Below are 25,756 nucleotides of genomic sequence, written 5' to 3'. Positions count from 1 at the left end.
AAAGGTAAACAGTGAATTTATGATTGAAATAATTGACAATATTTTATAATAATAATAATTCAGTTAAGCTGTATAGGTTCGTGTCGTATTAATTGAGTCATAACTTACTTGTGGCCAAGCTCATGAGTTATAGTATGTGCCAAGGTGATGCCATTGTCCTCGTTGACGCTGCAGCTTTTATCAGGCTGGCACATACCAGCCACATGAGCCACTCCTAGAGTACTGCAAGGGGTATTTGCTCTTGAACATATGTCTTCACGTGTCACCAATATTGCAACGTCATGATGATTGGGATGAGAATCATCAGTAGGATTCAACTTTAATTGCCACTTGCAAAAGTTGTAAAGTGTCTTGTCGGCATTCACAGTGATATTGAGTCCTTGCTGGAAATATCACTAGCTAAATTACATTATTAATGATACGAAATAATTAAAAATAATGAATAAATTACCTCAGCGTCATCCTCCTCCATAAGAATGATGCGGACAACGACGACATTAATGAAGTTTCCGATAGTTGGGTCATGGTAAAGTGCAGACACCATATTCATAATCGTAAGTAGATATGTCTCGACATCACCATCCTGATGGAAAGCCATCATAGAGGTATCAGCAACTACAAGTGCCTCGACGTGTCTAGGACGACTAATGGATCTCTTTGACCTCTGCCATCCATGCTTCCTACGTCCACGACCTTGAACTTGCACAAGACCAGGCTGAGTCTGCCATTCCAAACGCGTCTCAGTCAACCTCCGAGGGTCTGGAAGATGTCGGAAGGTTCAGGCTATGATCAGTCTTGAGACTAGAAATTCTTTCATAGGTATGCAAGCCACAATTGCGTTTATCAACCAGAGCCAGTATGAAGCCACAGCCCTGTCTGGGGGATCTCTACTCCGCTTCGGTCACCCGATGATTAATGTAGATTGCTCCGATTACCGAGCCTACAATTAAGATTTCATTCACCACCGTGATGAATCGCTTCGAACGTTTGTGGTTATTAACACACGACCAAGATATTCATTGTTTTTAATAACACGTAAACTCTACTAAGTAAATTTGGTCATTTTTTTGTATATCCAATCTTGCAAGGCATGGAATTGAATTAATCGTCATTCAGTCATTATTTTTAAGCCATGATAAACGATATGATTTAATTATAACAAGAACCGTGACTTTTATTCAATTATTTACTTTTTTTTTCTTTTTAAGCATTTACATACGTTGCATGATGGCTTACCACGTGTTCCACAGTTTCGCTCGTATTTCTTCTTCTTTCGACGTCTTCGCTGTCCGGCGCCAACCTCCACAGCAGTCGAACGTCGGAAAACAAGGTGAGGTCTACCAGACGCCACACTCGCATTCGTTGCATACGCATACCGTTCAGAGTCAACTTCTTTCCCAGTACGTGCACCATTTCCTTCTCCTGGCTCGTTCTTGACTGGTTCCAGCCAGAACTCGCCATGTTCTCCTCGAAGTACACCCGTCTGAAACACAAAACCAGGTTTCATATTACTCTTCAGCCTTGTTACTACCTTCTACGTCTCACCTTCTTCTGTATATCTACTCTTTCCTTTTTCCCTTATTCGTCTCTCTACGTCTCCTATCATCATTCTTTTTTAAATTATTCCAAGATGTGTTACTGATAATCACTTTCAACTCATAACCACGTCAGTTCAATCAATATTGTAAATTGTTTAATATTTATTACCTAAATATTTAAATATTTTTCATTTTTATTTTACGATATATTATGAAAGTGGTTTTTTTCGTTCAGTTTTACGATCGAATGCGAATGGCAATTTTAGTACAGGTCTCGTGAGAAGCATTAAAATTAGTCGTTGGAGAGTTGAGATTCGATACTATACAATCAAGCTTTCTTGTCGACTGTGAAAATTCATGGCGCCAGTCCCAACACAAAAGCCTGTAGTAATGTTGGTCGAGTGGAGGACAATTCTTGAGTGGACGCCGAGCAAAAAGGATATCTGATTTGGCGCCACAGGAGTTATTATCTTCTAGTATTAGCTTACCATGGGTATATCAACCCTTTTTGTTTAACAACTTATACAGTACGTGACTCAGAAGAGACACAAAAAATAACATTTATTCAATTCACTCTATTTTTCACTAACAGCAATTTTGAAATTAACAATTACTCTTAATTGATCATTGTTTCAAAAAAAATTGATCAACGTCAAAAAAGTAAAAAAAAATGCTAAAATAGTATACAAAAGTATCAAAAGGATGGAATATAATTGTCAACAAATTTTTTTAGAGTAAAATTTATTGAAGAAAGGTATCAATCAACCTTGTGAAATATTAATAAGGCAAATGCTCCAATTAGTGACTTGAGAAGAAACACGTATACTTCATTGGGACAATATCACTAATTGGATTGTTTACCTTAACATTTTAACCAATTTTTTTGACAATTATGTTGCAATAATAACAACATAAAATCACATTTATTATTATTCATGAGACCTTCATCAATCACTGAGCAATTATTTATCAATTTCAGTATCAAAAAAGAAGAAACAATCTTTCTTGTTAATTATAAATCAATAATAGTAAAAAAGACCTTAATAATATGTTTGAGTTCTATCATCAAGAAACACTACAAGAGTGATGTAAGCTAATCAGCTGTTTAGTTTAACGCTTGCTTGATAGTACAAACGTAGCAAAGTTTACAATTCAAAGAGAATCTCTAATAGTTTACTAATGAAGACATCATTTTGAAATTTGTTATATTCTGAAGATTTCTCATCAACCATTAGACTGGTATGTTACATTTATGTACTGAGAAATTCGAATCCTCATATATCGTCTCGTCGACAATCTGATAATAATTGAAGAGATATTATGTATCACGTTCTAGTGCTGAAATACACTAGCATTCAGATGTAGTAGCAAATATATTTCATCTAGAAATGATAAGTTCAGACAGAAATATTTCACATACAGAGATGTATCTTCAATATATCTACCAACAATTAAGTATCAATTTACAAACTGATTACAATATTCAATTATCAATTAAAAATTTTAATATTCATTATTTTCATCATCATTATCATCATTGCCAACCCATTGAGACAAAAATATGCAATATGACAAAAAAAAAAAAGATAAAATAAAAATATTATAAATTCATGATTAAATGGAGTATTAGCTTTTTACTCAAAAGTGAATGTTTGATAATTTAATATTAAATCATTAACATATGGATAAGCTTAGAAAACTCGGCACAATAATCTGTAGATGGTTGTCAGTGGCTGTGGATACCTTGCTCATATTTAATGATAGAGTCTTACGTTATCATTATTCTTATTGGTAATATATTTATAATGATAATGCGATTTTCTACAACCTACCGTTGACTGTGTTTAAATTACCATTGCATTTGATTATTGGGTGACCAACGAGAAGTATAATGGGCGGTCTCTTGATGGAGACTAGTTAACGCCCATGTTTTATAGTTTATGTCAGAGTTGCACCGTTCTTTTAAGTGATCGATGATAAAGATCACTTGATCGTGTGTGGTGCTTTCATTCATTCACGATACAAATCACTGGCATAGATGGTTTCACTTTTGATAATGTATGAGTAAGAGAAAAATTATTATTGTACATAGTGATTTTAAGATGGTATTCATCTTTTAATTGCCGTCATTATTTTTATGACAATACAAAGTTGATAAAATATATATATCACAATTTTATAGAGAAAATTATTATGAACACACTATGGAGTATCAATAATAACTTATAATTTGATCCTGTAAGCATTCGTTAATCAAAGTTGCATTATTTTTCAGACTCTTTGTATAAAAGATTTAATTGTGTGATTGAGTTCGTAAATTAGTGAGAATTTTCTGAACAGTCATGTAAGGTCTATCGGACCTGCCACCGAGCGACTGAGTTGAAAAGTTGATTGAGAATATAATCAATTTCATTATCGCTGGGTCGTAGTTGTGGGATAGTATAAAATATGATCTTTAATTACCAGGCACCGTTCTAATAAGTAGATGTAATGAACTTAGATAAAGATCTTACTTTATCCAGTCTTTCATTCATTCATCAATAATGACTATTTTATTAATAAGTATTAGCTAATTAATGATCTATTTAATGAGGTTTGCGGATTAACAAGAGTATCGGTCATATTTCAATCTATTATTATGTTTTGTTATTGGAATTATTTAATCGATAATTGATTATTGAAATAAATGCAGGAATAAAATGAATATCTGAATCGTTGATTCGAATATTTTTGGGTTAAAATAATTGGAAAAATAACCCGTAGTTTGGTATTTCGCATCACTTACTCGTTTACCCACAAATTGAGATATTGCGGCGTATTTGTGTGCCCATATGTCCAGAGATGCGGGAAAAAGCATGGTTAGTAAGCTGCAAAAATGTAAAAATAGAAAATAACAACAAAGGAGGTTAATGATCGTTTTCTCATTGCGCTCGCGGGGTTTTGAAAAGTTGTGCATTTACGCCGTGTGTGGTTTGCGTGATCACTCGAACGTGCGTGTCGAGATTTTTTGGGGTCCACGTTACGCAAAGGTGAATTAGTATCTCGATGATGATAAATGCATCCTGCGGCATAGGGTGATTTATGTCGTCATTAGAATGGTCGCCCCAGACCCACCGCGTGGGTGGTGCATAACGATCCGCTATCACTTGTGATTCTAAAAAATTTTGTAACGATGATTGCTCATTGCGAATGAAATAAATACTTGGTTGTGCGTCTGTTGACGTCAGGTTTAAAAAATTTTCATGATCAGATAAATTACATACACTCAACAATGTAATTAAGTATTTAAGTAGACTTTTTAACTTTTTTTACTCGTGTTTGACAAATGTGTGATCGTCAGGTGAGGTGGGATGTCCGATTACTCATTTTCTGGCAGAAATTTTTACTTCAAGAGATTTCATCTGAAAAATTATAATATTATTATTTTAATGGAAGAATGTAATTTTACTTTTATGCAAAAAAATTCCTGTAGAAAGCAAAACGAATGTATTTTATTCTAGATAAAATTTATGCAAATTTAATAACATGAAGATTAGTGTTTGCCAATTTTTTTTTTTCTTAAAAAAATGATGTGAATACTTAATGTTTACGTTTAAATTAATCGTCTGTATTAAATATGTTAGTTAATTACTGATTGATGAATTAACGTAAAATTTAGGTTTTTATCAGAAAGAAAGAAAAATAATTATCCTCAACATCTTTCGTGATAAGCAAAAAATTATATTGAGAATGAATAATAATATGTTATGCAAGTACCTACAACCCAGTTCACTTTTATTCAATGAATCTGATCTTCAAGCCATCAAGTTTACAATGAAGGTTTTACGATCCAGCCTTTAAACCAAGGCTATTTGAAATATGTTTACTAATTCCAAACACTTTAAGTGACCATAAATGCTGTACAATCATTTATAGTCACTGTATGACACCATCATACCCCATTAATTACCTAGTTCGCGGTTACAGCTATCACTTATGATCTTCAAGCAAAGTGTTTTATATTATAAGCCTATAGATATACATTTAGTATTATTTAAAAGCCGACCCATTAGTACATGATTTACGAATAAAAGTCAATCATGACGACATAGATAACTTTATCTAGTGTCGTAAAATAGTCACAAATGAGAGGTATATTATTGTGTTCTATCCATTGATCTTTTATAGAGACTAGTTCGTGCATTCTGACGAATGCTGATTTATAAGACAAGTGTTTACTTTACGCATTATTGCAACATAATAAGCTTGATCAAAACAATGGTTTTACAATTCTATATCTTGATATATCTTAATACTATGAATTGATGCAAATGTTTTTTATCTAATTCATGTTTGAATATTCATTGAAGATATATAAGATTTTTCTAATAAAAATAATTACCATTTGTTGTTGTTCAGATAAAGAAAAACTTACTCATGCAAATAATGCTTGTTATTGATAAGTATGAATATATATTTTTCATTGATTTGCTGAAAGTTATATTTTATCATTGTTTATTCCACTGGAGATTAGACAAAGTCAATGCTAACTTTATCTTCATATCCATGACTTTAATGTGGCTTTTAGAGTGCAAGCAATCTAAATGCGATGAAACAAATTGTATTTTCTTGACTGTCGAGGAAGTTGAAACAGCATGCGTATAATCGTGACGAATAGAGGTCAAGACCTTATCCAAGTAGGTGTTTGTTGAGAAGAGTCACGCGACAAGACGCATAGCCAGTCATAGTTTTTTTTACTAACAACTTGATTCTTGTTTTATCTCCCCAAGCTGTCCAACTTTTCAGTTATAGATAATGAATGTGGGCTTATTTTTCTTCATTAATAATATTTATTTTTCGATACAATGGGATTTTGCATCAACTTAGTATAAAAATAATACCGTTGTTTTTACGAGAAAATAAGTAATGTCAAAAATATTTTTAAATTCAGATAATTTTTATTCACAGAATAAAGATCGAAAAAGAAATTAATTTATAATCAATGAATAATATTAATTTTCAGCGACAGCAGAACGATTTATTGAACCTAACAAAAAATATTTTCCTTTTAAAAAAAAAATTCGATTACATTTGAATAACCTTTTTTTAATCTACGTTATTTAGTTAATCATACGAAATAAATTTTCCGGTTAATCAAGAAATGAAATTAAAAAAAATTTAATTTATTTACTGAAGAAAAAATAGCGAGTTTTAATTATATTCAGTATATTATAAAATTTGTATTTATTATCATCTTCATAATTTGTTTTTTACCTGAACAACAGCAAATAAAAGGAAATTATACGAGAACTGTTTTAATTACTCGGAAGTTATATAATTCAAGTTGATGAAGAAAATTGAGCAATTACCGAACATCGCATGAGACCTGGAAATCTCAATATTTCAGGGTTTCTGCACATAAAACCTTCAAACTAGTCTAAAAAATCTTAACTATAATAATTGTATTCATCAATGTTGCTACCGTAAAACAAATATAGGTAAGCAAAAGTCAACACGTAGGTAGTCCATGCATACAAACGTATTTATGTGTAATGTTGGAAGGACTAGGTGCGCCGCTATAAATCTGCCAAGCCGTGGCAAATTAAATCATTATCTGGAAGCTGCGAGCAAATTGCGCTGACGCATACCTCTCCCTGTGCGGCTTTTTATTCATCCCCGTGTTCACAAGATATATAGCAAATTCTCGGATATTTTGCACTGAATATGCAATTCTCCAAATCGAAACGTTTACTTCTCCAACATTGAATCAACTTCCAATGAAAAAATCGTGATTTTTATGTTCAAAATTCGGCGTAAAAATATTTTATAGTGATTGGCAATTAGAGATTTACTCATGTAAAAGATTCGAATTTTTATGTTGAGTCATGCAGGGATGTTTTATGATCCTTTGCTTTCTGAAATATAATTTAATTGAATGTAGGAGTAAAAGGGCCAGCGATAGCTTGTGGTGTAATACGAAGAGATAAAGTAAATTTTTATTCATCGTATCAGATATGGCTAATAGTTTATACTCTGTATGTATATCATGATGTGTATACTTGAAATTGATCTTCAACACCTTAAACGTGTCAAGATAAAAGCTACCATGGCCATTTAGTGATTATTTGATTGATTAATAATAGAATTCAAAAACCTGCTGTGCAACATAATCACAACTATAGTTGTCATCTAATTGCTGAACGATTTCGAGTGATTTATAATATTATTTAGAATGAGATTGGAAAGAGGAATATCGAGAAAATTTTATGTAGTTAAAAGATAATGACTTTATGGATAGAAATAAATGTTTTTATTTGAATATTTATTTATGTGAATGTATGTGAATAATCGAGATCGTCTAATGAAAGAAGTGGACGATGGGTAACTTGAATAATTTAGTTTGAATATTGGGTTATTGAAGCTTTCCGAATAATAAATTATATTATATCTCATATTTATTTTTTTACGGTTAAACGCTCCAAAGGTGTAGATTGAATTAAACTGATAATTTGTTCGACGTGTTTCAACGAAGGTGCAGGTGAAATATAAAAAAATAAAATAGATTAAAATTGGAAAAGTTTCATTCATAAAATAACATGGAGCAATTCATGCTTTTATCTCAATTTGTTCAATATTTATGTGGTAGATATTCATCATTTTATTAAGTATTTGATGAAAATCTTTATTCGTTGAATTATTTAATAACAGATTGAATGATATATTTTCTGTCATGTTGATTTAAACTTAGGATATAGAAGAATAGAATAATAGAGGTGAAATACTTGTGGTGTTTATTTCCTATTAGTTACGTCGAGAAAAAATGATTATACAGTTAGAAATGATAATAGAGTATGTGTGAAGTAGAATATCTTATTTTCACAACAACTTTGTGATCAGATAATTATATAAAGAATGATAGTTGGGAAGAGGTAATAGCACCATTGAGGCTTGAAGTCTTTACAGGTGTGTTTGTTCGTTATAAAATGTTAGCATGCTACATAGATTAATGAACAAAAGTCTAATCAATAAACAAGAAAATAATTTTTGCAACACAGTTTTTTTTTTATTTTATACCAAAGATACTCTTAAAACAATTTAATTGTTTTAAAACTATAAAAATGATGTCAAACAAATAATAAAAATTCCATTTTTAATCATTTTTAATTTTATTAAACTAATTTTTCGTTGATTCAAAAATGTTTTAATTTTAACTGGATAAAAAAATAATTTTTTATTGTTTTGTTTGCGAAAATAGTGGATTCTGTAAAGTAATACTGTAATTGGATAAAATCAAAGCGTTGATTAATCATCACTATCTAAACCGAACAGTAAAATTGCACTAATGAAAAGTTAATCGATCGACCGACTAAAAAGATTAATTCGAATTTTCCGTGAGATTGAAATCGATCAAAAAGCTGTATCACTTACCAGACCATTGCAAGTCGATAATGCTACAAAGGAATTTCGGTGACCTCTAATGAATCCCCGATAATGACATTTACTCGCGTGTTCTCTGGGTTGATGGCGTACGTGAATTCTGCGCTTTCGTCTTTCCACAACCATTCCTGGTGCGATAAAATCTTCGGATGGTGTCAGCTGAAAGTGATATTGTGATCCAGCCATCTCCAAACGATAGTGCAATTCAGTTTTATCGTCAACATGGTGGTGTGTTACGTCATGACTGATTAAATCGCCATTATGTGTTACTTTGCGTGGTACTACGATCTCGTGGCCATCTGTCACATGTTTTTTACCGCTGTAGATGCCTGAAACATATAAAGAATTTATTCAAGTCAAATGTTTTACTTATGTATCCATTTACCGAGTTAAAAATGTTGTCTATATGCATGTTGCAATTGGTATTTCCTTATTTTGCAATAATATAAAAAACTGACAGTTCTTAGTATTAAATCTCTAAGATTATGGTAAACTAAATGATTTATTTAAATGCAAGGTGCATATAACACAACAAGTCCGACTAGAAAATTATTTTATAATATACGATTAAATTATGCTTTAAGGGCTAATGAAAGGCTGATATTTTACGAAACAGTTTATGGCTAATTAATTATACTGTTCACATGAAATAATTTGTATTTATGTAAATGATTATTTTTTTCTGATAAAATTAATCCAATTAGTCCTGAAATATTTTTTATTTTCAAGATAAAAAATGTGTCCGATGTATTTGATTTAAGCTTCCACGAAACTTTCAGCAGTTGTTGATCTAAATTACGTGATTTTTTGTCAGACATCCTCGCGTGATGCAGGTGAAGAAGCAAAGATACTTTAATGATCTAAAGTTTCACATTATCGTGATAAATTCAAAAGATATGCAGTTCTATGAATTCGACATGTCTTCATATAATAACTTTGTTCAAGACATATTTTATATTGAGCTAATCCTACCCACATCATGGCGGCGGAACTTTTTCGAAGCACAATCCGTAGTAACTGGGAAACGAAATTCAAAAAAAAATTAGAGTAAAAAAGAATAGAAAAAATGAAAAAGAAGTTAGAAAAACGTTTAAAAGAGTCTTGGACGAATATCTAGCTACTATTCCCAGGACTAAAGCCTTAATATTTCATTCTGAAGTCTTCAGTAAAGATAAATCTTTAATAATGGTATAATACTCTCGAGTAATAATATTCTGAATATGGCGCGCTCTTTCTATAGTATAATTTAAATTGTCGTGCTCGACACATTGATTTTTCTACATTTTCTTCATCATATTGGAACGTGATGAAATCATTGTATGCACTTTATTAAAATCTATCAACACTGCTGCCTTGATAGACAAGCTGTGCCACAGATTTTCAGATCATTTGTTAAATGTGTCACCCAAGTATTCATCGTCTACCAGTTATAGTTAATTGAAAATAGTTAAGAGAGAAAAAAGAATGATATACATTATTAGATGGCATAAATTTATTGTTTTGTTAAATTACACATCTAATAGACTATTTATTGAACTTTGGGCGGAATAAAAATAAGTGTAATACTTTCAGTGATTTATCAAGCAACGATTTCAAACTGTTTAACGACTCGTGGTTGTTGGTTTTATGCCAAACTTTGAATATTGACCATCCACGTTCATCGTATAAGTTTTATTCTTCATTTATGTGGCAACATTTTGGCCACCAAATTTATTATGTTCTTGTTTATTTATTTAATTTTAAGTTAATAATTCTTGTATTAGAGATTTTATTTTTAATTCAATTTTTTCTTCAAAATATTTGAACATTATAATGCAAAAATTCTGTGTATAAAAAAACTTGGTTGTTTTGTGGAGTACATAATTTTTTAGAAGAATTAAAAATTTATTTTTGTTAGATTTTTTTGGAATACACTAAGTTTACTTAAGGTGCTACAAAAGAGAGTGACCCATGTAGAGAGGTCTTTTGTGCTGAAAAATAAGAGACTAGAGTTAACAATAAATTTTTTTTGCTGAACAGCTGGAGTAAAAAAAAATTCTTCTTTTTCCAATTATTTATATTTACAAAAACTTGTTTTTTATTTTATATACAGTTTTTAGCTTATAAAAATTTTGTTTTTTTATTAATAGCTCTACATTAAATGAATTTAGATACGATAAAGAATAATTTAAACTATTAATTTCAGTGAAACAATATTTTTTAATGTAAGTTAGTTTAATCATTTCTATCATTTGATTGATTATTATTAGATCAGAATTGCATTTCATTTGTTATTGATACTGGAATAAAATATTAAAAATTTTAGTTGAATTTGCGAGCAGTGGAAAAGATATTTGTTAAATTTATTATCTTTATTCCAAACGATGCACTAGAAAGAGTTCATACAGCCAGAAAAATTTAGGAAGAACGAAATCTATACTATTTTCGATATTCCATACATCTCGAGGCGATGGTCAGAAACCGAAAATAATAAAACACCCGAACTTGGGTTATAATTTATAGTAACACCATCCTCTTTGGGAGAGAGCTTTTCTTATGTCTTGGCTTGAGGTCGAGAAAGTGCAGTTTCATCAACATAGATATCTTTTTGATTGTGTATATAATATCGGTACAATCGAGCTATATCTCAATGCAGTATCACAAGTGATCGAACTGCTTGGACGATATATCTTGCTGTGAAAGGCGTGAACGAATTTAACATGACATTTTGTTGCACACTACTTTCGTGGCTACGTTGTCGTGCGTGAAAAAGACTTCCACGAACTCATATATTCAATTCGTTTATCTCATTTTATTTGACAATTACAATTTATAATGTTCTCTCCACAAAATAATAAATAAATAAATGTAATAATTTTTTTTACCTGCTGTTAAAATAAAAAAAATATTTCTTATACAAGTAATATTATATCTTTATTAAATGCATCAATTAACATGAGCTCCTCATGTTCATTACAACTGACAGAAAGATTTTTTGTTACAGTAAAACACATTTAAATTTAATTAACACGCAAATCGAATCAATTTAGAGGCATGGTCAATTAAGAGTAAAAAAATATTTAATAGAGTTACGGATTCATATTTTAATGATATGATATGTTAGGATGTAGTAAACATGTAGATTGAATAATAAAGATGCTAACTACTATATGTTTGTTAATTCTACATGAAAATATATTACGCAAATGGATTACAATCTTAATTATACAGTTATTTAGTTTTGATGCTTCCAAATAAAGCACTTAATCCTGTTGACATTAAATTACTATCTGTATACAGTAGATGTTGAATACTGTTATATTGTAATTAGTGATTGCTTCCAACACAATTGCATCATGCCAACTACCAAGATTGACATGAATTCTCATAAGACATATCCTTTCTATCAATAGGTCCATTGATCTTAGTTTCTGAGTTGTCTACTATTATTGACATGACTAGTTAATATTCGTGTATAATCATGTGAATGATGGACGGGATACATGGTTAACATGAGCCATAATATTATGCGCACATTTTACTCATCCATCCTAATAATTTAACGAGTTATTTGTCCACATGACCAGAAAAAGTTGAAATTAATCGACGCTGTTTTTGCATGTTTTACTCTCTTTGGAAATATGAAAAAATATTTATTATCAGTTTTACTGTAAAAGTTGAGGTGAAATTTACTAGATTGTATGAAGGTAGGAAGATGAAATGTTGGGGTTGAAGTATTTGGGAAGAGGCAAAATATAATACAGCGCAGATAAAGTAAGCCATTTTTGTTTAGTATAGTTATTATATATTTTTTACTGAATTCGTCGTTTGATTAAATTTATTTGATAATAAAATTTTTAAGTATTATTCTAGAATTTTTAAACAAAATCAATTGCTTTTTATTGTGATGATAATTTTTTTATTGTAATTAAGAAATTTATCTTCGATGTATATCTACAGAAATGATTGCAACAAATTTGAGGACATTAGAGTCAACCGATAAATAAGATTCATTTACAATAATAATCGTAAAATTTCTTTTGATAAGGAACTTTATTAAAAGACTTTTAATGATAGTTTCACGCATTAGCATTTGACTCGTGAATTTATTTAAGTGATGATGATGATGTGTTTTTAAAGAATAATGAGAATTTAACGTTTGATTGGTCTATGTGTAACTTTGAGGTGATGATTTTTATAGACATTAAGTTGCTGATGCTACCTCGGAGGCGAACTATTAAAGAAACGCTAAACGCCGACAGATTCTTTATCGCACGATACCTGAGCATCACACAGTGGAAGTCAGAAACCAGTTTTCTCGTGTGAGTCACGTCAACAGCACTTGGACGCACTACTTTTGGCCCGTGGCTAATGAAAAAATAGCAGTGACCATATTTTAGCAGTCTACAATTTACAGGTATTTTCTATCAGTTCATCCTATTAAATTATTTTTCAAAACTGTTATTAAAAATAGTGCATTCATAAAAGCAAGAAAAGACATTGAAACTTTTTAAAAAATTTTTAAAATTAAATTCATGTTCGACAATGTCAATATTATCATTGTAGCAGAGATAAATAATTTCGACTTGATTAGTTTATTGCATCATATTGTTTTTTATCTGAAAAAAGTTTTATCCCGATAAATTCTGTTGAAATTGGATAAAACAATTTTCACGGTAAATTACGAGGTTATTTTTTATATAAATTAATTTGATGGGAACATAATTTCTGATCGAGTATTCATGAACATAAGCTCTCGATAAGGATCAAAGTTTTCAGGGGTTATATTTATATCTAATTAATAACTTTGTCATGGTACCTCCTCTGACTGAACACCAGTATCTATACATTCTCATCCCACTACTTTACCTCATTTTTCTTGGTCTTTTTGTAATGAAAGAAAAAAAATATATTCGTGCAAATTTAAATTTTAAATACGAGATTTGTAAAGAGATACATTTTATAGAAGAGACGGAAGCTTCCATAGCCATGTATACTTTGAAATTATAGAATCTACTCATTTTTTAAAAATAACTTTATTCTGCATAATGTAATGCAATATCTCTTAACCTATCCAGCTATTACTGTGCTTGAAAAAAAATTTATAATTCCCAAAAAATTCGTTAACATGAAGACTCTGATTAAGACGTGATTAAAAATTATCTTAATAAGGTTTGACATTTATCCGAAAATCATCCTTTAATCTCCCCGTCTATGTGCAGAGAATGGGTCATGTTTTTTTCTGAGAATAACCCTCGTTTAGGTTTTTTAAAGATAAAAACTTTTTTTTTCCTTTTAAATTCACTCTTTGTAACCTGTTCACCCATTTCCACCATCACCGGATTAAAAGTCTCATCGTCTGTGTTTACAACAACACGATATGTGGCTTCCCGCAAAGCTCAGAGCGTTTCAAGAACTTCATCCATGACTCAGAGACGTCTTGGTAGTGTAACCCGTAACGATAAATCACGCAATGCGCGAAATCGTAGCCCCAAGGATGTTGACGATCCCGAAACTGCTATAACAGCCATGTACACGTAATCTTCTTGAGCTCAGCGTTGATCCAAGTGAGAGAGAGTAACTAACCGACAAGCCCTGCAGTCTGGTGTTCCTTGTCTCAAGGGAATAGTTTATCATCCTTCATACAACTTAATTATTGTCCGCACCTTTAGTAAATAATGTGAATACGCAATTGCTACAGACATTTCATATAAAACTCGTATCTCTTTGCGTGACATCATCATACAGATTCTTTAATGCCATCAGAAAATTTGATAAATGATTAAGTATTATTCAACTTAATTAACTCAATGAAATTTTTTTCCTATCCATTCAACATTTCAACTTAATTTACTGGGAATAGATTTTTATAGATAAACTAATTGTTCATTAACTTTTCTATTTACATGTCAAATGTCTTGGCTATGATTCAAACATTATTTAATTAAATAATTATTTTAGATCTCGATAATAATCTCGATATGTATGGTAAATTAACTCTGATAGAAATAATAAAATTTATGTTAGGTCAAGAAAATACAACTATTATGTGTCTAGAAGGAATTTAATAATAAATGGACTTCATTAATCATGAGCTAATATCTTAATTCATGCGTGTATTCTTCAGATTTGGATTAAATTTTTGTTTCTTTCGATATACAAGTATCTTTTTTTAGTCGCATAAAATTTTGAATTCTTTATCTGGTTCTCTTACTACACCTACGAATCATAAGATTTGCATTTTATGACGTTAATTTATATTTCATCGAGATTAACACCCGGCAAGATTATTAAAGTCTACTAGATATATGTATATACCGTTTTATTGACGGCATATCGACTAATCTGATTGCACGAGTAGAGGACGATTAGACATTTCGTAGATTGAAGAAGCAATAATATTATTGAGTACAAATTAAACATTTTTTCATTTAAAGATTTTTTTATTTTATTGATTTATACTCCTTCATAGGGACTTGTTGGAACGGAATATTAAATTTCTCGAGTCTTTTTGAAGTAATATTTAATTATTAATCAAGTGTGATTGTTTAAAGAATATCTAAATTGTAGGAATGTCACTTTAACCAGTTATGCGCTAATTAAGAACGTACTGCTGATGCTTTATATTATAACGATCTGTTGAAGAGCAGAATCTTGTCGTTTGATCTTTGATCAGTGCAAATTAATATTTTCTACTTCAGTAACCTTTGAAGACTCATTAGAGAATCAATATATTTTGTAAGTACAAGTACATTAGAATTCCCGATAATAATCTTCGGGGATACGAGAGCTTTTTAATTATTCTTTTATTAAATAGAAGTTGATCCTTGAAAGAAAGTGACTTTTTTTTAATACTATTAGAAATAATTATTTGAAGGGCAGTTTAGCTTCGAATTTTTTTACATTTTATTTTAAAAATTTTCCGAGAGTTTTCAGAAACTAACTGATATTAAATTGAATCAAAAAAATTTTAATTAGATTTTTTTTAGAGAAATGAGAAATTTGAAATTAATTTGTGATGACGCAAAAAAATTGAAAAATATTTAAATAATTATTTAATGAAGAATTAATTATTTAAAATGTATTTTGATTTAATAATAAAATTGTTTATTGAATAATTTAATTTAAAATCTTCGCCAGTATGAAATAAAAGCATGAAGACTATTTTTAGAACAACTCCTTAAAATCTTTAAAAGCTGCAAAAGGATAAAATATTCACAGATCTTAAGAGGAGAATGTTGTGAAACCCAAACCTAAGACGACACGAAGATACGCATCGAAATGTCCAGTTATATGCGTCCTGTAACCGACGTGACTGGCTCTTTCTCAGCGCGTTTAACACTGGCGCCGAGATTCCGACGGGTGATCCCATCGCCGGCGCGCACACACCCGAATGTTTAACATGTAGTATCTACTGTATATATATACATATACATTTTAGTGATACCAATGAATGAACGTACACTGACGATGAATGAAAATGAAATGCCTCATGCGACGATGCTCCATGTGATATCCTCACAACATTGTAAAATCCCTGACTCTTCACGACCGCATTATCATGCCATTAAGATTTCTATACTTGATGACGTATATACACTTCAGTAAACAAATCCAATCAGCAATCACATACACAATGTTACTGCGTAAATTACGTATGAGATTTATATCCATAATCGACGATTATTTTTTTTAACAAATGGTTATAATTACTAAAGCACGCCGATAATTGTTGTGATACTTGAATTGCTGACGTGTATCTATTTTGAAATCGTGATGATCGTAGACTTAGTTAATGTGTGAAGACGTGTTCTTGGGAAAAATCTTATGCATGGATAATTAAAATTCATTTAGAATCGGACTGGCGCCGTCTCTATGAATTTAATTCCATTTCAAAATTGATTTAAATATATAAATAATCCGTGTTAATTGCAACGTTCCAATAAAATTAACGTTTCAACGAAAACAAACGTCAGTATTTATTTACGGAGAATGGTATTTTTGTTGAATACTTGACTATTTGGCTATTTACTCCAAAATGATTAGCTCTGTCTGTTATTTTAATAATGCAACAATTATCGGTTAAAAAAAAACTAACGTTTTTTTGTCATTCAAACAGGGAAACAAGTATTTTATAAATAATGGCTTTATTGTCGAGGTATTAATTAATTATATGATTAATGTTTTTTTAATTATCATGTAAAATCATTTCATCAGATTTTTTTTTAATCGTTAAATTAATTTTATTAACATAAATAATATATTTTATCGAATAATGACAATTAATTATTTTCTTTGTTTAAAAATAAACTCATCAATTTAATTATATAAAGGCAGATAATTTTGTGCAAATTTAAATTGAAAAAAATTCTCTTCAAACTATTTTTGATTTGAATAAATTACAAGAATATTCTTTGAATTAATGAAAAAATTTTCTTGTTAAAAAAGAAGTTGATAGTAATTTGTGTTTGCTGACAAAATAATAAAAGAGAAACCTTTAATTACGATGAAATTAGTAAGACAGTTATTAGCGGGGGTGGATAAATCCATGTCCTTCACACGAGGATTCTCCAATAATGCGCAGGCGGACATGGTGTTGGAAAGTAAAAAAATTAGAAGGAAAAGAAGAAGAGTATAAAGCGGGTAGTTAGTGACTATATACATATGTTATATTGCGTGGGTTCTCTGCACCAATGGTGGTAATATAACGAAGAGCAAGTCCATGGCCCACGCGAAAATACGACGAGTGATTTCCCCATGAGATATGGTGTGCACCACCTCTTCACCCACATCAAAAAACCAAAGAAGACAATCAGATAGTGAAAGGATAAAAGAGGATAAAAAAAAAATCGCAAAGGATTCTTTTCGACCAGTGTGCGCCCCGGCGCCTGCACGTTTTATATATGACTTTAAAGTAGAGGATTAGAGAAGCCGCGGGCTTTTGATTCGTCATCCCGACACTTTTGCCACACCGCGTGAAAACATTCGTTCCACCTTGGCTATATAAAACCCCGACACGAAGATTCTTTTCGGAGGACTGTGTTCTGAAATAAGAAAAAAATCAGTCGCGATGTTACATTATTATGCTAGAATATTCCAAGAACAGTCCCCATGCTGAATAATCGCCAGTGGAATTCTTTTCCCCGTGGGACATAAAATGGAGTGACTGGACGCAAGGATAATATCTGGCGGCATATCTATAAAGCTTTGGAGAAGAGGTGTGTTCTGAACGCGTTAAAGGGGAGGTGCGTATTATTCTCTGTAGGCTGATATACCTGACACCAGCTAATCGATCGATCATTGTAAGACTTATTATACATTTATTAGTGAGATCATACTCCTCGTCTATTCAATCTCTCGGTAAATACTCCTTAGTTCATTTTAATCACAGTCTACGATCAGATTATTGTCTAGTGATTGTTTTCTAAATGACAAGGATGCGAATGTCACTAGCTAATTACATTGATTTTATACACAATCTAGACACTTAGGCCATAAAGTTAAAGATGAAAGATTAATTGAATTTTGCAAAACGTGAGAACGTGACGACCGCTAATAGGCTACTCATTTAGACTCCATAAAATCATTTCTTATTTCCTCATGAGACTCGCTGTATTTTACTATACTGGAGAACGAAAGAAAAAATTATGTAGCATGGATTCATTGACAGGACGTTCCTACGCAATTTTCGACTCTGGCGCATATATGCCTCTTTTTACTCACTCGTGTGTATACACAGGTGCGAGGGCGTTGTATATATAGGTGCGTGTCCGCGTTATTTATTGCATTAAACCTACGCATTATCTCAAAGTAATCAGCTAGCAACATTTTTAACCAATCTTCCATGAATGAAACTTTTCTTTACCCTATTTTATTCCAGTTTCGACTTATTTCTACTTTTCCCTTGACTAGGCACCCACTCACTTACGCGCTAACTTATGATCTTTATTGCTTCAACTTTGTTTTATTTCTTAATTACATGGCATATGAAGAAATATTATGTGGATCAATTGAGATTTATTGTTATTTTATAAATATTTGCTAATAACTAATAGATGGTTAATATTTGATAAATATGAATTAATAATTTTTAAGAAATAAAGAATGGAAATAGATGAATGCATATTGACGATTGATCAGAAGCAAAATAATTAGTTGAGTTATTAGTTTGTTGTAATTTGTACAAAATTATTATGGAACAAATTAACTAAAATGATGAAGGCATAATTAGGTTGATAAATATTTGAAAACGTTGGAAATACTATGAAGATATATTATTAAAATAATTGTTTATTACCTAAAATATTAATAATTCAATTTACCTTTGAAATGTTAGTTGCAATTTACTTTATCATTAGTTTTTTTATTATTTTTACAAATATATTATCAAATAAATAAATGTTTCCAAAACTTCCTAAACATATATATCAAAGATAAAATTCCATTTAATAAAAATCAAAAGATCTATTCTTGCTCGAAAAATTTATTTGAGTTATTGACATCAAATTCGTGACATTTTAAAAATATCCATAATATATATTCACGTCGAATTTTTATCATACATCAAGATAACAGATATAACAGATGATCATACACTTGAAAGAAAATTCCTTTTTTATTTATTTTATACAAAAATTCTAAATAGCAAATTTTCAGAATTGCTTCACAATCACGTTTAAAAACAATGCATAAGATGCTATATTATGCGTATTTCTATAAAGGAAGATGATTTTACTTTTAATTGTAAATAAACAAATGACAATTTAAAATTCATCGTTGAGTAGAAATATTCTTATTTTCATGTTTTAAAATGTCATTGTTTATTGCTTACAATTAAGAAAAAAATTATCTCCATGTAAAAACATTCCTCTTCTTTGCACTTTACAATAATTAAACAAATTCTAATACAAAGATTTAATATCCTCAAATTCTATGACTTTGAATTGACACATGAACAGTTATTGATATATAAATAATATTTCTGTCACACGATTACGAAGAAAACTTCAGTGATCTTGATCGACCTCGAGAAAATCAATTTCACGGAAATGTTGTACGCGTATTACTGTTACTTGATTGTTGCTGTCAGAGATTAAAGCGAGTATATTTGTGGTCATCGGAGGGGAATTTAATAGTGACAGCTGTGACTAAACACGTAGTAATCGAATTGTTTAATGTGGAGGATATACAAGGTAAATGGAACAACGATGATTATGGTATCTCTTCATTGTCAAACACAGACTTTGCTGAAACATTTTCAGCAAACATCAATTATATATTAGCAACAGATTTCAGTTAATCAAAACAAATTTAACGCGGTTTTAAACTAATTAATAACTTAGTTATCCATTAACTAATAAAAATCAAATATTTAATTGCTAATTAGTATCGGAAAAAATTTAATTTACTCTAAATTTCAAACCTTTCGTGGTTTCCGATATAACAAATAAACTATAAACCGATTGCACAAAAACTCTATTTATAAATGTGCTATTAATAATGTGCACTGTGATAACGGTAAAGACAGTTGTGATTTTCCACTTAATGTTATTAAATATGTTTTAAACGACCATGATGAAGGGTCACCTTTATCCGGAATATTTTATAAAGCATCTAGTTCACTCTAGTGTATCAAACCCATCATAAAAAGGTGCTGTAATAATTTTAACATGCTTTCATCCGCGTTCAATAGTAATTGAAATACTATTTACATATCAAAAAAATTTTTATTTAATTTATAATTTCTGTTATTTCAACAAATGCGAACCAGTCCTTGGCATTCATAGATATTTTCATTGAATATTGTTTTACATAATAAATAATTTCATGTTCGGCACTCGGTTGAAGCTGAACCCTAGTGATATATGAATATTTACGAGAGTAATTGCAAGTACCGTTGCCCTAACGATGACATGCAGTGACAAATATTAAATGAAGCCAGGTAATAAGTCCGGTTTTGTTTCTATATTTAATTTTTATACGTACCGAGTTTTGTTTAAATTATACAAATATTGTTGCTTGTAGTGCAGAATTGAAAACAATAAAAAAATACAAATAAGTAAAAAAAATAAAAAATCTACAATTGTATTTTCAAATGAGTTGATTTTTTTTTATAATTTTTCGGATACATGTTCCAGATATGTGTATTATCATCACAATTGTTGATCAAATGTACAAAGCAAATAATTAGTTTCTGTATAATTTACAATATTTAGAATAATAAATTTACAATCTATAGAAGTGATGACAATTATAAACTATGGAAAAAAAATTCTATAGCTTCAAATTACATTTTTTTTCATCGATTTATAATTATCTTCGTAGTACCATTGATAAATTCACTAATAATATCAATTAAAGATTGCGAGCAAAGTCGTAACTTTAGCAAAAGATAAAACTTTATCCTCAAAACTAATCAATAAAATTTATTTTCATTCAATTGACGTTTGAAAACGACTAAAAAAAGAAGGCAAAAAGTGCTTCATTCGTAAATTTTTAACTCTGGGAAAATATTTATTGCATAAATCATAAAAAATGGAATGCTTCAAACTCACCTTTAATCCACAGCGGTTTAGACGAATCATCAGTAACAGCACTGACATGAACGAAAATAAGCAACGAAACTTGCAGAATAATCCACCGGTGCATTGTATTTTTTCAAATATTCATTAATCAATTATTTTGATGTCTTGACCGCTGCAATAGCCGATATCGTCGTTGAAATCTACCTGTAAATTAATCAAGCTTAATCAAATCAATCTACGTTGTATATTATTTAAGGGAAAGAAACAAGTTGCGAGACAACACGTATATTTTATTGTTGATTCTGGTGGGTGAGATAGGCGGGCGGACATCAACCATTTGCCGAGAACGTCACGGCTCGCCAACCACCGCGTTTAGTTAGTTACAGTAATCGCAATCGGTTCGACCATGCTGTTCGATGATTGGAGCTGACAAGCGGCCTGAATTTTTCTCACGATCCGTCCTGATCTAACCGCGGAATGTGACTTATCGCCTACTTCTTTCTCCCCTCTTTTAATAAGTCGTCGATATTTTATAATGGTAACTCGAGTGCAATATTGCGCACCTATACAAACCATAACTCGATCAATGGCGGAATTTTCATTAAGACTTTTAATTATTCTACCATTTTAATCATTCATTGAATGAAAATTTCTGCTATTCTTCCTTTGCATCCATATTCCGGTCTTGTTTCACGAAACATTATTGAATATTTCCTTTCAGGACGTATCCGTTATAAAGAGCGTTATCAATACGAACGGCAAATCTCACTGAGGCTGTTCTTGCCCCTTGAATATAATATCAATATCATGTCGAAGAACGTGAAAGAGGTCTGATAGTAGGCCTACGCGACTCATTAAAGCGTTCGATAATTTCTAATTAACATCTCCCGAGATGTCTATCAGGTGAGGATCGAGATCTTGTTTCAATAATTAGTGTTATTATTTTTTTACCCTATTTTCTTCTGTTATCAAGCACAGGTCTGGACAACAAAATATTCATTACTTGCAAGAGGTATATGAACGTTAAGTGTTAAGAGAGTCAGAGTTATCTTGTTAAATTGTCGACTTCATTACATATATATATATATACATACATATATATATATATGTGCTGCTAGGCCTGGTATGTGCGACACATGGCTGCAGCTAGTGTACACTGTTAACAGCATAGACATTAATCACTACTATTCGCATATAAAATATTCACACCTCGTAAAAACATCGCAAGTCAGCAATTCGTGTTTATACTTAATTATTACAATTTCTTTAATAATTCATTATTCCATTCGTTTTAATAAATTCTGTTTTATTTAAAAGGTGAAAGCTTCGTAAATTGAATGAAAATCTATCCTCTAGTATTTTACCTGTAGCTAAGATTTATGTTAATAATTACTATCGTTAATTTCTACATAAAATATTGGAATAGTCTGGATATACTGAGCTGAGGCTATTTTCTATCAATGCAATAAAACCATTAGACTAAGCTTATCGTCGTTTAGATTATGTGATGTATAACTTGGTAAAGCTTTTACATCCTTTTCCATTTTTCCCGGAATATTAAAAATTAATTTTTTTATGTAGTTGTTGATCAACATAAATATTATAGTTGTAGCTCAATAAAAGATGATAATTAATACCGTTATTACAAAAAATCATTTCATTGATAAAATATTTATATTCCTATAAAGAAATAATTCTGCGCAATATGCTGAATGTACTTGATTATCTTATGAAAGGAGACCGCTGTAAAACATGCGACTGAGCACGTAATCCAATGACAACGTGACAAGCCGCGAAAACCGGTGAATGAAAATGATCCCAAAGTATATATGAGTAATAAAACTTTAAAAAATATTTGACTACATACCCATTATAATGTTAACCGGTTGTTTTTTTTTGCTTCTACGTTTCTTTTTGATAAACGTTTTAAATTGTTGAATTATTCCACTGTTTGGTCGGTGAAAAAAGAATAAAATGCAATTCACTGGTTTATAGTTTTGACAGGTCACTTATCAAGAATATCACCGATTATTAATGAACCCAGTTGTGATAATACTACTCGTTCATATATGTGATGCAGAAACATGAACTATAATTTATATTTTACCAGGTCATATAAGGATTTCATGCGTACTGTATCCGATGCTTTGAGAGCTATATGGTGAACGACAGAAAAATAAAGTCGCGAAGTAAAGTATCGAAGTCGTGGGCACGATCGCTGTCACAACACTAGTGGCCGCGCGGCCGCCTCCTCTTCCCGTCGTGTGGTACATACGAGCGGCTCCCTCAGTCCATGGTCCACGGCTTGCGTCCGAGCCTGCCTTGCTTTTCTGCTGCCACGTATAAATCTCCATCTTCGGCTTACGCCCGCAACTATCATTAGACTTTTGTATAATCTAACCATTTTAATGACAGTCATTGTTCCTTAAACACTACAAAAAAGTCATCAGACTTGGAGAGATTACGAATAAAAAATTCATTTCAATATGGAGTAGGAAGAGAAATGAGAAACAATAAGGATAAATCCGGAATTATCGACAATTTGAAGAACCAGCAGCCCACCTATTGAACACTCATTCGAGTCACACCAAAATCGGATGAACGACCCACGCGGACAAGTTTCGTTGCGATCTCTTTCTTAAACTTTTTCGTCTCACTCTTTTATACAATCATATGTATATATATATATATTCTTAGTTTTCTCCCAACGTTTGAAGATTTGGACCAAACAGGTGATTATTGCCACCGCGAGAGTCGTTGAACAAGTGTCATTCGCGTATATACAGACATCGAAACGTTACTTGTGATCGATTGCGAGTATAGAAAAACAAATATCACGACATGTTGAATTTACGATGAAAAGCTGACTTTTTTAGTGATTTTTATTTACCTTGGGTTGTATATTATTTTGTAATAGTTTACTGCTTTTATCAAGTTAGAGATATTTTTATTTCGTTTCACCAAAATTATTTTTACCATTGACCGATTGAATAATTAATTACTTCAAAGATTGTATATACATTAACTTTCATGGTCTATCATTACATAGATATCATCCCTTTGAATAAATCACTAATTTACCAAATAAAATACATTTAATTTCATATTTAATAATTAAACTTATTTAAATACTTTTCAATAATATTGCTTTAACAAACTCAATAAATTTTATTAATTATTTGTACAAAAATCAAATTAATTTAATATCAATATACTTTCTGTTAAAACCAATATGATTTATGTTAATTTTTATTTATGTATTTATTTATTGAATATCAATGTTTTTTATACCTACTATAACAAGTTTTACTTTAGCCCCTGTTAATTGTTGAATGCATATAAGTGATGTAAAGTATTAACTATGTTTATACTGGAAGTTCACGTAAATGAGATTAAATCGAAGCATGTTGTTTATAAATACTTGTATTTTATAATAACTTTACGACACATATTAAAACTCGATTAAACATTTTTTTATAATGAGTAAGTAGAAAGTTCAACTTTTATTCAAAGGTATTTAAACTTTGTTGTTGTATACACTACTACTGGTAATTATAAAAAATCTCAACCTTTGTTAAATTATTTCCATCTAGCATTTATTCACAATATAATATAACAACCTCATAAGAAAACTAAATAATGATAAATTTTACTCCTTATTCTTACTTAAAATCAATGAATTATGTTGGAGCCAACTTTTATTTATCCAAGATGCGAACTAAGAAACTACTATAAAATATAGATCGTTCTACTTTTTTTTTTGTTTGAATGTAACTTTCTGGGATGAGTGCAAGAAGTAAATTGACCTGAATGTATTAGAGATTTCCCAGCTGAAATGCAATAATCATATTCTCAAAGGCTGTATAATGTTTCAGTAAAATCAAAACAATTTTTTCTGAATGGAGAGAAAGATTATTTTAATGGGAAATTGATTATTTACGAAAGTGTAATAGTTTGAAAGCAATCTAGTGATGCTCGAATTTCACTCAATCAACTAACATAAATAATAAAAAAGTTTTCCGCTTAAATACTTGTCTTACTTAAATTAATTAGCAGAGGTAAAAATGTGAGTAATGCAGTTCAGTTATTCAGTTTTTTAATATTCATGAATTTCGGAGTTGGAGCTGTTGTATAAATTTGTTGGTAAAAATTCTGGTTCTTATCGTTCGAAACAGTTGTATACATTAAATACTTCAAACTGTACAAGACCACTTCTTCTGATGACCTTACCGTCTGTGTTTTAATTTCTTTCATTTCTAGCGAAAGAAAGGAAAACATGGCTTAGTAATTAAAAGAAAA

At 30.6% G+C, this 25,756-nt stretch overlaps 2 protein-coding genes across 8 annotated transcripts in view; one reads left to right on the top strand and one right to left on the bottom strand.

Annotated features, from left to right (window-relative positions):
• Positions 1-23,700, bottom strand: part of AdamTS-B (ADAM metallopeptidase with thrombospondin type 1 motif B) — a 30,283-nt gene extending 6,583 nt beyond the window's left edge. For 3 of the 4 annotated variants that reach the window (XR_004690600.1, XM_035087300.1, XM_035087302.1), the window contains exons 1-6: positions 23,325-23,700; positions 21,488-21,661; positions 8,946-9,283; positions 1,237-1,483; positions 452-759; positions 109-383 (exon numbers count right to left, since the gene is read on the bottom strand). Coding sequence is in view for 3 of the 4 variants with exons in the window: in XM_035087300.1 (XP_034943191.1) it covers positions 109-383; positions 452-759; positions 1,237-1,483; positions 8,946-9,283; positions 21,488-21,581 (1,262 nt within the window). In the remaining variant the exon portion in view is untranslated. The remainder of the gene's footprint in view (positions 1-108; positions 384-451; positions 760-1,236; positions 1,484-8,945; positions 9,284-21,487; positions 21,662-23,324) is intronic. The other variant, XM_035087301.1, reaches the window with a different exon arrangement.
• Positions 1-25,756, top strand: part of LOC118069304 (zwei Ig domain protein zig-8-like) — a 147,318-nt gene that overhangs the window by 35,238 nt on the left and 86,324 nt on the right. For 3 of the 4 annotated variants that reach the window (XM_035087310.1, XM_035087309.1, XM_035087317.1), the window contains one exon: positions 13,135-13,350. The exons of the other annotated variant lie outside the window; for it this stretch is intronic. The gene's annotated coding sequence lies outside the window, so the exon portion shown is untranslated. The remainder of the gene's footprint in view (positions 1-13,134; positions 13,351-25,756) is intronic. 4 annotated transcript variants of the gene reach the window in all.

The sequence above is a fragment of the Chelonus insularis genome, unplaced genomic scaffold (genome assembly GCF_013357705.1).
Source record: "Chelonus insularis isolate UGA/USDA-ARS -01 unplaced genomic scaffold, ASM1335770v1 contig_406_pilon, whole genome shotgun sequence".
NCBI lineage: Eukaryota > Metazoa > Arthropoda > Insecta > Hymenoptera > Braconidae > Chelonus > Chelonus insularis.
This window is presented reverse-complemented; position numbering and strand designations above follow the sequence as displayed.